Source organism: Macaca thibetana, chromosome 1 (assembly GCF_024542745.1).
Source record: "Macaca thibetana thibetana isolate TM-01 chromosome 1, ASM2454274v1, whole genome shotgun sequence".
NCBI lineage: Eukaryota > Metazoa > Chordata > Mammalia > Primates > Cercopithecidae > Macaca > Macaca thibetana.
In genome coordinates, this window is record NC_065578.1 from 187,210,279 (window position 1) to 187,227,743 (window position 17,465).

The 17,465-nt window shown below is 34.9% G+C and overlaps 1 protein-coding gene across 13 annotated transcripts in view; it reads left to right on the top strand.

The window, feature by feature from the left end:
* COP1 (COP1 E3 ubiquitin ligase) overlaps positions 1 to 17,465 on the top strand; it is a 259,658-nt gene that overhangs the window by 142,212 nt on the left and 99,981 nt on the right. For all 13 annotated transcript variants that reach the window (XM_050767129.1, XM_050767154.1, XM_050767165.1 and 10 more), the window contains one exon: positions 16,214 to 16,357. In XM_050767129.1, the coding sequence (XP_050623086.1) occupies positions 16,214 to 16,357 (144 nt within the window). The remainder of the gene's footprint in view (positions 1 to 16,213; positions 16,358 to 17,465) is intronic.

The window sequence follows — 17,465 nt, forward strand, 5'->3', positions numbered from 1 at the left end:
GAGGTCAGGAGTTCGAGACCAGCCTGGCCAACATGGTGAAACCTCGTCTCTACTAAAAATACAAAAATTAGCTGAGCATGGTGGTGGGCACCTGTAATCCCAGCTACTTGGGAGGCTGAGGCAGGAGAATTGCTTGAACCCGGGAGGCGGAGGTTACAGTGAGCCAAGATCGCACCCCTGTATTCCAACCTAGGCGATGGAGCAAGACTCCATCTTTAAAAAAAAAAAAACCTTATCCCCTTCCTGGTACAGGAAGTGGGGTGGGGGAAACATCTTCCCAAAAGGAGTTTATGTTCTGTTTTAGCTTATCCTATGTTTACTCTTTTTCCGTTGTCTTCAGCTCAAAATAATTTTATGCCAGAGTAGCGTATTTTGGGGTGGCATGTTTTGATCCCTTACAGCTGCAACTTACAAATAACTGATGTCGCTATATGTAAAACTTAATCTGGTGACAAGTGTTTTATAACATAAATATTTGACAAAGCTTCAATTCACCGTTTGTTCTAGGTATGATAGTTTCCCCATATATTGCTTCCCTCGGACATTTTTAGACATTTAAAACTTCTTAGTAAGATAGGACATTACTGTAAGAGCATTTGTCCGCATGTACTATTTCAGTTTTTTTCCCCTTTATCTGAGTTAATTCCTCTATCTGCTGTTCACAGTAAAGAGTTCCATAACATACTAACCCTTCACCTAAACAGATTTTAACCTCTGGCAGTCTCATCTGACTGAAACATAGTAAGGAAGGCTTACATGAAATAAAAAGGCACTGGAATGAAATGAATGCCATTAAATTAATGACTAAAACTCATATTAGTTTATTGGGTTACTTCAGGCCTATTGACTTATACAAAATTTCTAATAATCTTAGATATATGATTTGTGTCTCTAAATTATAAAGGGGAGAGTGATTGCAATAGGTAGGTTAAATGGCAGCAGCAAGAAATGGTAGCTACTGCAAGCTTGCAAAAGGGGAAGAGGCCGGGCATGGTGGCTCACACTTGTAATCCTAACATTTTAGGAGGCTTAGGCAGGCAGATTGCTTGAGCCTAGGAGCTTGAGACCAGTCTGGGCAACGTGGTGAAACCCCATCTCTACAAAAAATGCAAAAATTGGCTGGGTTCAGGAGGCTGAGGCAGGGGAATCGATTGAGCCTGGGAGGTCAAGGCCGCAGTGAGCCATGATCACGCCACTGAACCCCAGCCTGGGCAACAGAGCAAGACACCATCTCAAAAAAAAAGAAAAGAAAGAAAATGGGGAAAGAAATCATAACACTGCAGATAGGATCCCAAAAAGTAAAGCTGCTTATATTAATTTCATATGAGGTCAAATGGTTTTAGATATTTTAATGCACCCTGAGGTCACTGAGGTGTATTAGAGTGTGGTAGCTAATGTTTATAGGGCTATTCACATTACTGTGTTCAGTATATTCATATGAAGGGAGTAAAGAATATATTACATTTGACAAATTACACTTGGGGGTTCAAAAGTTGGTTCCAGAATTTATTGAACTAATATTTTGAGCATATATTATCTTAGAGCAGTATGTAGATATGTCCTGGAAATGCTAGTGTCTCCATTAGCCTTTAAAAATAATATTAAAAAATATATCCCTGCCGGGCGCGGTGGCTCAAGCCTGTAATCCCAGCACTTTGGGAGGCCGAGACGGGCGGATCACGAGGTCAGGAGATCGAGACCATCCTGGCTGACACGGTGAAACGCCGTCTCTACTTTAAAAAATACAAAAAACTAGCCGGGCGAGGTGGCGGCGACTGTAGTCCCAGCCACTCGGGAGGCTGAGGCAGGAGAATGGCGTGAACCCGGGAGGCGGAGCTTGCAGTGAGCTGAGATCCGGCCACTGCACTCCAGCCTGGGCGGCAGAGCGAGACTCCGTCTCAAAAAAAAAAAAAAAAAAAAAAAATCCCTATTTATATAAATGAAATATGACAATTTTTTTGTAATTTTTCAGTTTTTTGGAATTGTAAGTTTTCAAACTTTACATTGAATTTGTTTATATGCAAGGAAGCTTATTTTGATTGAGAAAAGTAAGGGCTTTTTTAAAATTTGCAAACTGTGGACCATGGGCCAGATTTGGCCCATTATCTAATTTTGAAAAATCCATCAAGTACGGATGGTTTTTCCACTTTTAACTGGTTGAAAAAGATTTGTTTAAGCTCTCAGGATGTACTGCTATACTTGATTAAACTTCTATCATATTTTCAGACATCAAAGTGTGTCTGTGAAAGAAAGTGGCTTTTGTCAGATTTTCTGATCTATTTGTGATGAGTGGCTATTTTATGTTTTATCATTACTTACTTAACAGAAATAACCTATCACTTGGCCTGTCATATAGTAGACACTCCATCACTGGGTTAATGAGAGCTACAGATTTTATTTACATAATAACACATTCTGGTATGTACAACAGAAAGTTTCCTATTTGTGTATTTTTACAATTGTTTGTCAAACAGAGCCCCCCAAAAAATGCCCTGAAAAAAGACAGAAGCTAACCTATGGTTAGGCAACTTAGCTATATCATACTAACATTGAAACAGGGCTGTTTTTCTACCACTAATGATGTTTAGTTGTGTTCACATTCTCTCTCTTCCTCTTCCCTTCTCCCCACCCACGTCAGTAGGTGATTTTGTGGATAACTTCTGAAGTTATAAAACTCGATGCTTTGATCTGTGCTTGAGAGAGATTAATTTGCAATCTGATTTACATAATTTAAGAAATATAAAATCACAAGTTGGATAGTTTTTAAAATCACCTTTACTGTAGTATAATTTATATACAGTAAAACATTCAGTTTGATTTTTGGTATTTGTGTTAATGACAGTCAAAATATAAAACGTTTTCAAAAATTTACTCTTCCACCACTTGCAGTTAATTCCGCCCCTCTTTCAAACTCGTGCTGCAGGCAACTATTTATCTGCTTTCTGTCACTATAAAATAATTCAGCCATTTAAAAATTTCTCATAAATGGAACCATACAGTATCTATTCTTTTGTGTCTAGCTCATTTCACCCAGCTTGTTTTTGATATTCGTTCATGTTATGCCCATATTAATAATTTATTTACTTATTGAGTAGTATTTTATTGTCTAAATATTCTACAGTTTATTCATTTGAATAATTGTATAATTTATTTGAATAAATTTGTTTGGGTTTTTAGTTTGTTACTATTATGAATAATGAGTATTCATATACAGGTCATTTTGGATATTAATGTTTATATTTATTTCTTTGGGTAAATACTGGGATTTGGAATTGCTATGCTGTATGGTTAGGATGTGTTTAACATTTTAAGAAGCTGCCAAAATGATTTTAAGTGATTGGATTATTTTAGCACCTTAATTAACAGTTAAAAAAAAGTCCAGTTGTTCGAAATCCCCAGCAACTCTTGGCATTGTTATTCTTAAATATCAGGCATTTTATTAGTGGGTATGTAATGGCATTTTCTTGTTATTTTTCTATGCTTTTCCCTTATCACTAGTGGTGTTTAATGCACTTATTAGCCATTTGTATGTCTTTTGTGAATTGTCTATTAAAATCTTTTGACCAGTATTTAAAAATCAGGTCTTTCTCAGCTGGGCGCTGTGTCTCACGCCTATAATCCCAGCACGTTGGGAGGCTGAGGCGGGCAGATCACGAGGTCAGGAGATCGAGACCATCCTAGCTAACACGGTGAAACCCCGTCTCTACTAAAAATACAAAAAAAAAAAATTAGCCAGGCGTAGTGGCAGGCACCTGTAGTGCCAGCTGCTTGGGAGGCTGAGGCAGGAGAATGGCGTGAACCCGGAAAGCAGAGATTGCAGTGAGCCGAGATCGCGCTACTGCACTCCAGCCTGGGCGACAGAGCGAGACTCCGTCTCAAAAAAAAAAAAAATAATATAATAATAATAATAACAATCAGGTCTTTATCTTGTTTAGTGATTAGAATTCCTTTTATATTATGGATGTGAGTTCTTTCTCAGATATATGTGTTATCAGATTTTTCTTCCTTGCCTATGGCTCATGTTTCTATTTTCTTAATAGCATCTTTCAAGGAACATGAGTGGTATTTAATTTTGATGAATTCCAGTTCATCCATTTTAAAAATTTTTCTACCCTGTAGAAATGTTTCTGCCCCGAAGATTTTTCTTCTATATTTTCTTCTATAATTGTAATAACTTTAGCTTTTAGTTACAGGCTTATAATCTATTTCAAGTTATTTTTTATTTAGATTGTGAGATAATGGTTTAGGTTCATTTTTTTCTTTCTTTTTTTTTTTTTTTTTTTTTTTTTTTTTTTTTTTTGAGGTGGAGTTTCACTCTTGTTGCCCAGGCTGGAGTGCAATGGCGTGATCTCAGTTCACTGCAGCCTCTGCCTCCCGGGTTCAAGTGATTCTCGTGCCTCAGCCTCCCAAGTAGCTAGGATTACAGGCGTACGCCACCACGCCTAGTAAATTTTGTATTTTTAGTAGAGATGGGGTTTCTCCATGTTGGTCAGGCTGGTCTGGAACTCCTGACCTCAGGTGATCCACCCTCCTCAGCCTCCCAAGTGCTAGGATTACAGGTGTGAGCCACCATGCCTGGCTGAGGTTCAGTTTTTTCCTCCCAATATAGATACTCACTTGTTCCAAGCATCATTTGATCAAAAGGTAACCTTTTCCTGTTGGCATCTTTGTTTAAAATGAATTGACTATATATATGTGAGTCTGCTTAACTGTCTGTTCTGTTATATTGATCTGTATGTCTGCTCTTGATTACTGTAGTTTTATAATAAGGCTTGAAATTCGGTAATATAAGTTCTCCATCTTTGTTTCTCTTTTCAAAAGTTATGCTAGCTAGTATAAGTCCCTTACATTTCCATATACGTTTTAGAATAAGAGCTCTTCTTTTTTTTCTTGCTGCAATGGTTTGAACGCATTTATCTGGTAAAACTCACATTTTCTTTTATATTTTTCTTCAGTGTTTTTTACTACTTGTTTTTTTAAGAAACACAAAATGGGTTTCTGATTTTTTAAGTCTGCTGTGTTAACTGATATTTTGGGGACACATTTTTAAATATAAATAATGAAATTTTCTTCTAAACTATAAACTTATGCTCCACATTAGTTCTTGGTAGGATGAAATAGTTTCTTTATATCTTAGTTTTATGATTTCCTGATGAAACATCACAGCAATGACATTACCGATTTAATATTGTGGTCCTATTGGTTGCTTTGTAAATAACTGCTGGAGAACAGAACTGAGAAATTAGATGTATTTTATTTTGCAGTTTCAAAAGTTAAGAACTGAAACTAGCTTTCATATGATTCTCTTTTGAGTGGTGTACTTTTACTAAATACACATTTCAAAGTGTTTATTAAAAACATTTTAAAGAGGACAAAATGTCATAGTAACTTTGGATACAAAAATATATTTTGTTTTTCAGCTCTTGTTATTTTCTCTACTAGATGTTCTAAATGAACAAAAGTTGATATTAAGTATATTGATTTTAAAGGGCATCAAGATGCATCTTTAATTTTAAGTGCTTTAAGGAGAAAGATATTTTATCACAAGATAAACACTTGATATTCACAAAAATGTTTCAGAATATAATCTATCAGGTAGTGTATTTATTTGTTTTAGCTATTCAGTAATAGCCAGAAGGAATAGGAAAGTAAATTTTTTTAAAGTAGTTGTTTTAAAGCAAGATCTTGAGGTTTTATGGAATTCAAACAAAATGAGCCACCTAATAAAAATAATAGAATAAAAATATGCATAGACTTTAAAATGTGGCTTAAATTTAGTGCCTATGATATAAAATCAAGTCCGTCCATTAATTCAGAGTAAGGTCAGCAATTGTCTAGCAGGTTGCTATTAAAAAAACAGTTTAAGGTCAGCAAACTTAATACCTGCGATCCAAATTTCAACTCATTGCCTGACTTTGTAACACTAAGAATATTTTTTATATTTGCAAAGGTTGAAAAAAAATACAAAGGATAATATTTTGTGACGTGAAAATTCAGATTCTAGTGTTCATAAATGAAGTTTTGTTGGAACCACTGACACTGTTCTGACATAAAATTAATAGATATTGGCTAGGCGCAGTGGCTCATGCCTATAATCCTAGCACTTTGGGAGACCAAGCCGGGTGGATCACTAGGTCAGGAGTTCGAGACTGGCCTGACCAACATGGTGAAACCCCATCTTTACTGAAAATACAAAAATTAGCCAGGCGTGGTGGTGTGTGCCTGTAATCCCAGCTACTCAGGAGGCTGAGGCAGGAGAATCGCTTTAACCCGGGAAGCGGAGGTTGCAGTAAACCGAGATCACACCATTGTACTCCAGCCTGGGCAACAGAGCAAGACTCCATCTCAAATAAATAAATTAATAAATAAAATAAAGATTTCACAAATTCCCTGACTGCAATTTTTAAAAAATTGTAGTGCCTTAATTCTAATATAAAGGAGAAATAAAAGGAAAATAAAAGAAGATGATTTTAATTTGTAAATACTTAGCTATTCTGTATGGTTAAAATAAGAAGATGATCAAAGAATAATTTATGACTCACTTGTTTTATTGCCATACAAAGATATTTTTTTTCTTAGGTTCACAGTGCTTAAGAGGGAGAGAATAATGTGAACAAGTTTCACACAGAATACACTTGATAGATGAGTTACATTAACCACATAGTGAGTGAGCTCCAACATTATTAAAGTCTGGTTGCTCAATTAGGATGGAAGCAGGCCTCAGTGGAAAGTAAAGTTTAATTAAACATTGAAGTGTGCTTTTGTGTGAGCACAGCTGAGATCCGCAACTATCTGTAAGGTCCCTTGAAGTGAGAGGGCAGTGCTGGTGTTAGAAAGCAAGGCTTCAAAGCTCCAAGCCATGTCACAACCTGAGCATTCCATCTTCTCAGAAGTGGCTGACAGAGTCAAACTTGACACAAACTAAGCTCTCAAAGTGCTGTCAAGCTCTTAGGTTTATATATGTTTGAAGTTCAGTAGTTGAAGTCAGTAACTCACATATGGGATCTGAGGAGAGGTGTAGTATCACATTCCAGAGGGGAGGAGGAGAAGTTTCAAGTTCACGTATGGGATCTGATAAGAGGCCACATTCTTGAAGTGGGGAGGGAATACACTCTAAATTCTTATTATAGCAAAGCATATCATTCATGTAGCAAACTATGTAAATATTTAGAATCATTTCAGAACTACACAGCAGGTATACCTGCATTAGACAATATAATGGATAATAAGATTCTTATACCTACTTATAATTAGTAAGTTTGGAATGTTCAGCAAATATTGGGAATGCAGGTGTCGTTTGTCTTTCTATGTAAAGTGGATTTCATTTCTATGCGCAGTTAATTATAGGATGTTCATTTGCATAAGGATGAGAAGTATAAATATTTTTGGAGGTATAATGTAGATTGTGAGACAATATAATCAGTAGGATTGGAAGAGTAAGGGCAACAATAACTTTATCCTTTGCTCAGAGTAGAAACTTAGTAGGTACATTGAATCCTTTATTTCTTTCTGTAGTAATTAATAAAGTAATTTTGTAGTCACTAGACAGAAGTACTACAATTCCCATTTAGGAGACTAACACAGAAAACAAACAAATCAGGTGGTCAAATACTTTGTTTTAATTAAAAATGCAGTTGAAACAACATATATCACAAAATAAGATGATAGATACAAAAGTAAACATGTGATTAATAAATTTAAATAGGCTAAACTTCCTATCAATAAGAAAATATTTTTATAGTAGATTATAACAAACCACAAATCTGTGCTTATATAAAAGAGTTCTTAAGACTTTGAAATGTGAAAGTTGAAAGTAAGATTTAATTCAGGCTAGAAAGCATGAAATCAGTCTCTCCTTGTCACACACATACACACACACCCATTATAATGATCAAAGTTCAGTCTACACTGAAGTTTAAGTCTAATTGTAAATATCTTTATGTATTAAAAAATATCTGTGTTAACTGTAAGACAAAATAAACACATTTAGTGGTATGAGACTTAAATCAGATCTGAGTCCATGACAGATTAAGTGTACAAAAAATAAATGTTAATAAAACTGTAGAAGCCCTAAATAACATAATTAACAAGCTAGAACACATATACGAACATTTATAAAGTGTATACCTTATTTTAAATTGTCCATGGAACATCAGAAAATGTAAAGAATCTAGATCATGTACCAAATCTCAAATTATAGAATATAAAAATTAACGTTTTCTGAACACAGCACAGTAAAATCAAACATTTATTACAAACTTACAAAACAGAAAAAATATACCACATGGAAATTTAATAGCTTCTTTGGCAACTCCAGGATCAAAATGGAAATCAGACCAGTGTGATGAAACTTCTGTGTATCAGAACCTGTGGGACATAGCTAAAAGTGCCCAGAATAGAACTCCTTACTCTAAAGGAATTAACTACTTTAAAGGAATTAACTGAAAAAATATTGATAAAGAAGATATAAAACAATTTAATTAAACATCCAAGTAAAGAAATTAGAGAAAGAACAAAGTAAACTAAATGAAATAGAAGGAAATTAAATAAATATAAAAATAAGAATACATTGTGAAAAACAATTACTAAATCAATTCATGAGCTTTTAAAAACAAAAGATGAAAATTGTTAGTCAACCTAATCAAGTAAAACTGGAAGAAATTACTAGATGTTTGGCAGGAGATTCAGCAACTCAATTTCAGACAGATTAACAATCCTATTAGATTAAAATTGGAGCTGTCAAGTACACATGAGGTAGTAGTGTAGAGAGAGGTCTGGTTTGGGTGACAAACATTTGATAGTCATCAGTGTACTGTATAGATTGAAAGCCATGAGCCCATATGAGATCACCAAAGAAATCCAGGAAGATAAAAAGGAGATGAGGTACAAGAGCTTACCTTAGCTCTGAGATGCTTTTATTTTATATTGTTTTGTTTTGTTTTGTTTTGTTTATTTTTTGAGATGGAGTTTTGCTCTTGTTGCCCAGGCTGGAGTTCAATGGTGTGATCTCGGCTCACTGCAACCTCTGCTTGCCGGGTTCAAGCGATTCTCCTGCCTCAACCTCCTGAGTTAGCTGGGATTACGGGTGCCTGCCACCATGCACGCCTCATATTTTTGTATTTTTAGTGGAGACTGGGTTTCATCATGTTGGCCGGGCTGGTCTCAAAGTCCTGACCTCAGCTGATCCACCCACCTCGGCCTCCCAAAGTGATAGGATTACAGGCTTGAGCCACTGTACCCAGCCTGGGATGCTTTATTATCAAAGTGAAGATGAGGAATGACCAAAGTAGACTGTGATGGAGTTGTCAGTAAGATAGGAGAAAAATCACTCTATTGTGGAAGAGAGAGCGATCATCTATGTCAGCTATTCTTGATGTTTAAGGAAGGTCAGAATTCGGATTTGACTGTTCTCTTTAGCAACCTAGAGGTCATTATTGACCTTCATACAGCATTTTCAGTGATGGAGGTAAAAACTTGATTCCAGTGAGTTAAGGAGAATGAGAGGAGAGATTATGGAAAAACTTTTTTTTGTAAAATTATGGTATTAGAAAGGAAAACAATAGGATAGTAGCTAAAATAGAAATAGGATTATAAGAGGTATTTTATTTTTTACTTGAAAAGGAAGAAGAACATAGAAAGGCTTATGGAAAAGATCCAGGATAGATGGAAAAATTGATTGATACAGGAGAGAGGAGGGAAATTAGGAAAGAATCCTTGAGTAGGTAAGCAAGGATGGAACTTACCGCACAAGTATATATTTTGGTTACATCTAGGAGCACATGCGTTCAGAATGACAAGAAAGGCCACAGAATATATCAAAACATGTTGGTATAAATGCTGATAAGTAGAAGATGTGGTTAGTGGGAGCCTTTGGAAAGTATCTTCTTGTTCTTTTTATATTTTTCAGTACACTTAAAAACAGAATAATTTGGCCGGGCACAGTGGGTCATGTCTGTAATCCCAGCACTTTAGGAGGCTGAGACAGACAGATCACCTGAGGTCAGGAGTTTGAGACCAGTCTGGCTAACATAGTGAAACCCTGTCTCTACTAAAAATACAAAAATTAGCTGGGCATGGTGGCACACGCCTGTAATCTCAGCTACTCGGGGGGCTGAGGCAGGAGAATCGGTTGAATCTAGGAGGCAGAGGTTGCATGAGCCAAGATCGCGCCCACCTCACCCCAGCCTGGGTGACAGAGTGAGGCACCGTCTCAAAAACAAAAAAGGAATAATTTGCTGAGAGTGATTGTGAAGGTATGGGAAATTTGTGAAGAGTAAAAAAAATTACGTAACTTCTTTCTATGAGTGAGAGGATGAGAGTAGTTTCCTATGAAGTTAGTGTTAAGGGCCCCCCTTAAGGATAGTGATCATGAATTTTAAATGAGACCAGGGAACATGGTTGCTTGTTTTTTCTCTAACCATTTTCAAATCTGCCAGTTCAAATGTAGAGTAAGTAGAGAAATTTATCTAGGGTTAGTTTTGCCAGGGAGGTAAAGTACAAAAGATAAGAGAATGAAAATGGTAACCGAGTACAAAGTTGTGTGATGGAGTTATATTTACTGGCCATGTAATTTATGTTGGGAAAGAAGAAAGTAAATACATGACAGAATGAGGAGCAGTGGTTATAGGATCCAGAGATTTTTAGATCACATTGGCCTTGAGGGATTGTTGGAGACAATGAATCAACTGGAAAGAATAGAAGTAGTTGTCAGAAAGTGTTATGTCATAAGGTGAAGGAGGGAGTGAAGTTATTGGTAACGAAGAAAAGTGTTTAGGGTGTGGTCATGGTTGTGTGAAGTGGACAGAATAAAAGATCTTTGGAGAAGAGGAAGTCAAGAAAACTGATAGACCAGGATATTAATCATCTATATATAGTTACTAAAATAACAATTATGAAAGGAATAATTTTTAAGAAAATGACAGTGAGCTGAAAGTTAGAATTTCCAAGAACTCATGGGTTGGTAGAAGGAGCATCAAGGACACTTATTGGATGGTATATGTTACAGGAGATTTTGAGCTGGGAGGTTTCAGGGAGGAGAGAGAAAAATGACTAGAAGAAGCTGTGTATAGTAAGGACACCAACTTTACTTTCCAGGCCTCTTTGAACATGGAATGTGGGAAGACTTTGAGGAAGCAGTATATTCAGGGGAGAGCTGGGTTTCAGTTAGAATGAGAAAGCAAAGGGAACATTTAGGGGAGAAATTGCGATTATTAATGGCATTATCTGGGTGGAGAGAGATTCAGCTTTTACTTAATAGAAAAGTATACATATTTTTTTGACCTAGCGCTTCATATTCTGGGTGTGTTTAAGAGTATTCTTGCTTATGTGGCAATTGACACATATAGAAGGGGTTTTTTTTTTTTTTTTTTTTCCAGCATTGTTTAACAGTAAAAGACTAGAAATGAAATGTTCCTGGTTAAATAATTTGATACATCCAGATGATGTAAATCTGTGCAACCATAGGGGACAAAATGAGGTAGCCCTCATATGTGCTGATATGACCATCTTCTCCACAAACCTGAGGATCGTGTTGTTGCACTGCAAGTCACTAGGGTAGGAATTGTTCAGCTTCATTATAATTTATGGGAACATAAGATGTCCTTAAATGGCACATAACTGTAATGTGGTTTTTTTTTTTTAACATCTTGGTTTTTTCAGCAGCTAGGTATCTGGCAGATAACTGGCACTCTGGACATTTGATGGCTGAAAATATTCACGATTCATTCTTTTCTTCGAATAAGCCCCAATAATCATTGCCTCCTGAATTCCTCTATCAATATTTTGTCTTATCATTTGGGCTTATATTGTCTGTAATCTCTTCTATTAATTATAAACCCGGTGAGGCTACCTTATTCTTTTTTTTATCCCTTTATGTTTAACTTGTTGCACAGGCTAAATTATTATGTGTTATTATCACTATATCTAATATAATGTATATTATTATTCTGTGTTGTTATTCTTATTTTGCCTATGTATATGTTCTTTGAAGACCAGCTCATTTGTTCTAATTGAAATTGCATGGCAAGTTTGCATGATGATGGAGATCATAGACTCTGGAACCAATTGCTTAAATTTGAATTATCTGGTGTATCCTTGGACAAATTACTTAACATCAGTATATCTCAGTTTCTTTATACAGTGGAGATTTGAAGCTTGTAAATTTATGTAAAGTGTTTAGAACAATGCTTGATACATCTCAAGCATTATGTATGTTATGGAAGTTTTAAGTAGTATTGATTGGAAGAAAGTTGAGTAACATCAATTCTTAATTTACTCGTTTGTATTTTTTAAAGATCTGCTTATCACTTTTCATTAAAATGGCCAGTTTCTAAAATTATGTTTTGTTTCTTTGAAGTTATAGTTACCTGCTCTTGAGGCACACTATCATGGTAATGAATGAGAATGAGAACTTTGACAACTGCTCTTACTTTATATTTTAATTTGATAAATTGGGCTCTAGCATCCAGGGACACTAATCCATGTTTGTTAATACTTATAATTGCAAAAAGATACGACAGACAGTGGAAACACTGACAAAATTCACTGCTTGGGCTTATAGATGGCTTTCATTGCTTCGTGCCCCATTGTACTGGAGGTATGCATTAATCAGCTGTCCTGTGCGATTTCTTGCCTTGCTGCTTAATCACTTGATTAATGACCTTTTTGACAAAGAATACAACTAGTTTCCTACAGCTGAATTACATATTTCAGCTGTTGATATAAGTCAGTTTCTTTTAACAGTTGAAATATTTCAAAATGTGAAAGAAAAATGCAGTTTATGTCCCCAGAAACACTATTTTTCAAAAGTATACTTGTATGTTTTGAAATAAAAAACAAATTCTGTGAAATTGAATTTGTCATCGCAGTAAATTTTCATAAACCTGTTGTTTTTATTATTACTGCTGACAGTGGATGGCAGAAATAAACGTCGTATAACAGTAGTAAGACTTAAAATTTATTTTTGAATTTAATTGCATAAGCAACATTTCAATTAGTTTACCTTTTATTTAGTCTCAGCCTAACTAGTCACTGTTTAACTTTTGAAGTACTTTTGCTTGTGTTACCAGATTTCATAATAAAAGTAACTGAAATATCATACTGTTATATAAGAGGTCATCTGTTTCATATTAACTCTACAAAGCTCTCTGCACCTGAAAATTACAGTGTCCATTTCAGTTAGTTCATGATCTGTTTTTAGAATCTCATTACGTTGATGTTTGAGAATATATATGATTAAATATGTCAGAGATAGGGAGCAGGTGCTTCAGTATCTGGAAGTGCTTAAATCCTGAGTCTTAGTGATGTGGAAATTCTTCCATTAAAAAAGGTGGTTGGGTGGTGGGGGGGACCTGTTTGTCTTTCTTTCCTTTTTAATCAGTATTTTCTAGAAATAATATTATTCTTTATACTTTTTGATTAATATTTCTGTTAAAATCTATTATTTTTACACTATAAAAAGATCTTGTTACCCCCAAAATATTTTTTAAAACATACTCTACAGGTTCTTGATACCTTAATATATTAAAAGCAAAACATAACCAAAATGTAAGAAAACAGTAGCAATAAAGTCAAAACAAAAAGTTAGCTTCTTAGTATGAGAGTTAAAAGTGAGCTAATGTCACTAAATAATAACATGTTGAAAAAAGAGAGAGCTGTCTTGAATAACAGGGTACCTACCAGCAGAAGAAATAATAGACATATTTAGGTCATCATCTGAATTCTTTTGATAACATTTTTACCTATGCATCAATTTTCTCCCTGTAATGTATTTAAGCTATTATTTTGATAGGTTAGTGTTTAAACATATTATATATGTTAAAACTAATAGTTTAGTAATGGCATACTTTTACTGGCACAACATTGGAATGGTGTTGACTTATTAGCTATGTATATGTGTAGGTAGATAAAAAGTATTTAGTGATAACATAACTGGTTCACTTGAAATCTCAGCTATACCAAAACCTCCTAAGTTAAAAACAGGATTTCAGTTCTGATAATAACTCTGTCCTTTACTAGATAAAGTAGTATTTCTCCTTCAGTGACATGAGACTATGGGTGTAAATTGAGTTGGGATAGATGAGTAGTTGTCATCATTATAGTTACGGTGCATTAAAATCCACATGGCAGCGAGTAGTAGCTGAGGCAGCAGTTCAGTTGAGGTTGTAGAAATAAATCTATTGCATTGCTATAGTATCATACTTTACTGGAGGGAACATTTGCTCAATTGTACTCTAGTCAGTGACACTTAACTGAATAAAAATTTTTTAAAAATTGACTGGGCATTGTGGCTCATGCCTAAAATCTGTAATCCCAGCACTTTGGGAGACTAAGATGGGAGGATTGCTTGAACCCAGGAGTTCAAGACCAGCCCAGGCAACACAGTGAGACCCCCATCTCTGTAAAAAAATTTTTTTAATTCTTTAAAATTTATATAAAATTAAGGAAACATTTAAAGCTGTAATGAAAATTGGGCATCTCAATGTGTGTCTTTAAGGGAAATATTCCTTCTTCTTCTTGTTTTTTAAGACAGGATCTTGCTGTGTCACCCAGGCTGGAGTGTAAGTGACACAGTCATGGCTCAAATTCCTGGGTTCAAGCAGTCCTCCTGATTCAACCTCCAAAGTGGCTGGGGACAAGAACATATCACCATGCCTCACTAATTTTTTCATTTTTTTGTGGTGATGGGGTCTCACTATGTTGCCCAGGCTGGTCTCAAGCTCCTGGGCTCAAGGGATCCTCCCACCTTGGCCTCCCAAAGTGCTGGGATAGCAGGCATGAGCCACCGAGCCCAGCCTGAAATATTCTTAATGTGTCTCTTTCTTATCATCAGTTCAGCAAGCTTCTTAATAAATCATTAATCATTAACTGTTCTGTGAATGGATATCACATGTAATCCATTAAGAAAATGGATGTTATTATTATTGTATGTAGGTGTTTGTATTTTTATGAATTAAATGAATGCTTAATAGATGCAGAGCACTAGCTAGGCATTTTGAGAGAAGAAACACACATACATAGATACTGAAGACACATTCATACATATTAGATTTTAAACCTTTAGCCTTTACACTTTGAGTTTTACATTAAGAGCTTTGATCTGTGATAAAAGCATAGTAATTATTAATACCAACACTGAAACCGGACTACTTTGTGTTTGAATACCATCTCAGCCACTTACAAACTGACTAACTTTGGGCAATTTACCTCACCTCTAATCCTCATTTTCTCATCTGTAAAATGTAGAGAATATTAATACATGTATCACAGGTTGTTATGAGAACTAAATGAGTTAATACATGCAAAGTGTTTTAGTAGTTGGTGAATGACTAATGAATATTAGGTATTATTATGTAATTAATTGTAGATCAGTGCAAATTCTTACCACTAAACCTCTAGAAAAGATGCTTAAATCATATTGAGGAGTAATGTATGTGATGATTCATTTCAACTTTTACTACCATTGGGCTAATTAGATTTCTAGCTGGTTATATAAAAACAACTTTGCTTAGGCTCCAAGTTCTATGAAAGCGAGTATGATCTTGTACTTGCTTTCAAATAGCTTGTTTTGGAGCTTATATAAAAATGATCAGCAAGAGAGGGTGAATTCTCTAAGTAACGCTAAAGGAAGGGAGATTATTCACTTATTTAACCTCTTTTGTGGTATGGGGAATGCATATTGGGGTTTTATAATTCAGAGAGATGTTTGGGGAGGGGGATTAGGTATGAATTTGGGAAAAAGTAATGATAATTTAATTGTTCTGTTGTATGCTATCCCCTTGTCATCACCCAATTGCTTCAGTAATTCAAATTATATACTAATTTATTAAAAAATAACATTGAATATTGTGAAATTCTACCATCTTCACAAAATGGCAGGGAAATAACTAGAATGTATCAAACATTAGTTGATAATTGTCTTTTGGCATGCTTTTAGTATATCAAATGATTCACGCCATTAAATCTTTCTCAGTAAGCTGTAATACGGTTATTAGAACTGAATGAAAAGCATGTCAGGTGTCTAGGAACAAAAGTACACCTGTGCACAATTGTGTAGATATACACAAATCTCAACCACTTTTAATTTGGTATGTGTTATGAGGCCTAGTACAATTTGAAGGCATTTGAAGTAGATCTTTTATCCTTGTAGACAGAATTACTTTAGAAATAGAAAGTAGCAAATTCTGAAATGTTGTCATACACTTTTTCCCCTTAGTATTGAATTTGACCGGGATTGTGACTATTTTGCAATTGCTGGGGTTACAAAGAAGATTAAAGTCTATGAATATGGCACTGTCATCCAGGATGCAGTGGATATTCATTATCCTGAGAATGAAATGACCTGCAATTCGAAAATCAGGTATTTACATATTTTCTTGGCATGATGTAGTATATATGTAACAATTTGCATGTGTAATTATCAAGAAATTATTTTACCTTTGCATGACACTTTTTGCTCATTCATGGTGAACACTATAATTGTACTATGTATACAGAATATATATTATGACTTAGATCATCTTTCTTACAGATATTGGTTGCTTTTTTCTTGTGAGGTTAGCCTTTTTTTCCAGTTGCCAAATGAAAGTTCTTCTTTCATTTAATCAAATAAAGTTGTTTGTTGGAGATGGTTATTGGAGACTCTGTGGAGTACTGAATAAGGATTAATGTAGCTTATGAATAGTATTTAAACATCATGAATTTTTCCCCTAGCATGCACATATCTCAACATATTAGAATTGTTTCTAGTTTTAAGAATTTTTTTTACAATAATATTCTGCTTTTCACTGAAGGAATGGTGTTTATGTTTTCTGTATTAGAGATTATACTTTATAAGGAGTGCTTTTCAAACCTAAAATACTCTTAAACATTAACAGTATTTTAAACCTAAAATACTCTTAAACATTAACAGTATTTTAAGACTCTACTCCTGATCTGCTCCCCAAAAAATCTCAGAAAAATTCTAGAATCTGCTTTTTCTTTTTTTTTTCTAAACAAGCTTCCCAAGCTGTTATCACGAGCATTGGCTTTAAAAGAGAAATATATTTTTAAATTAGTAGTGGCCTCTCTCCAAAATGTTTGTTTTTAAGATGCAGGTTAAATTTGGATAGATACAGGAGATGTGGGAATTAGACAATATCAGAGAAAGATGCTGAGGTAATTTCCATTTCAGAAAATTTATCTAACTTTGCCTAAATGGATAAATGGAGACATTTGAAGCATAAGAGTTTGGCATTTCATGTCCCAGCTTAGAGGACTTCTGCTTGAAACAGAACAATCAGTTTGAAGTACAGTATCTAGATCCTTTCACCAAAGAGAAAGAAAATTGCCCATTCTATTAACCAGCAATTATCTCTAATTAAGGAATGGAAGCACAAGTTTTCAGTAGTATCACTACCTGACACTCTGTATGCAATCAAGCAAGGCAAGGTTCCTATATCCACAAGGTTCCTATATCCAATTATTTT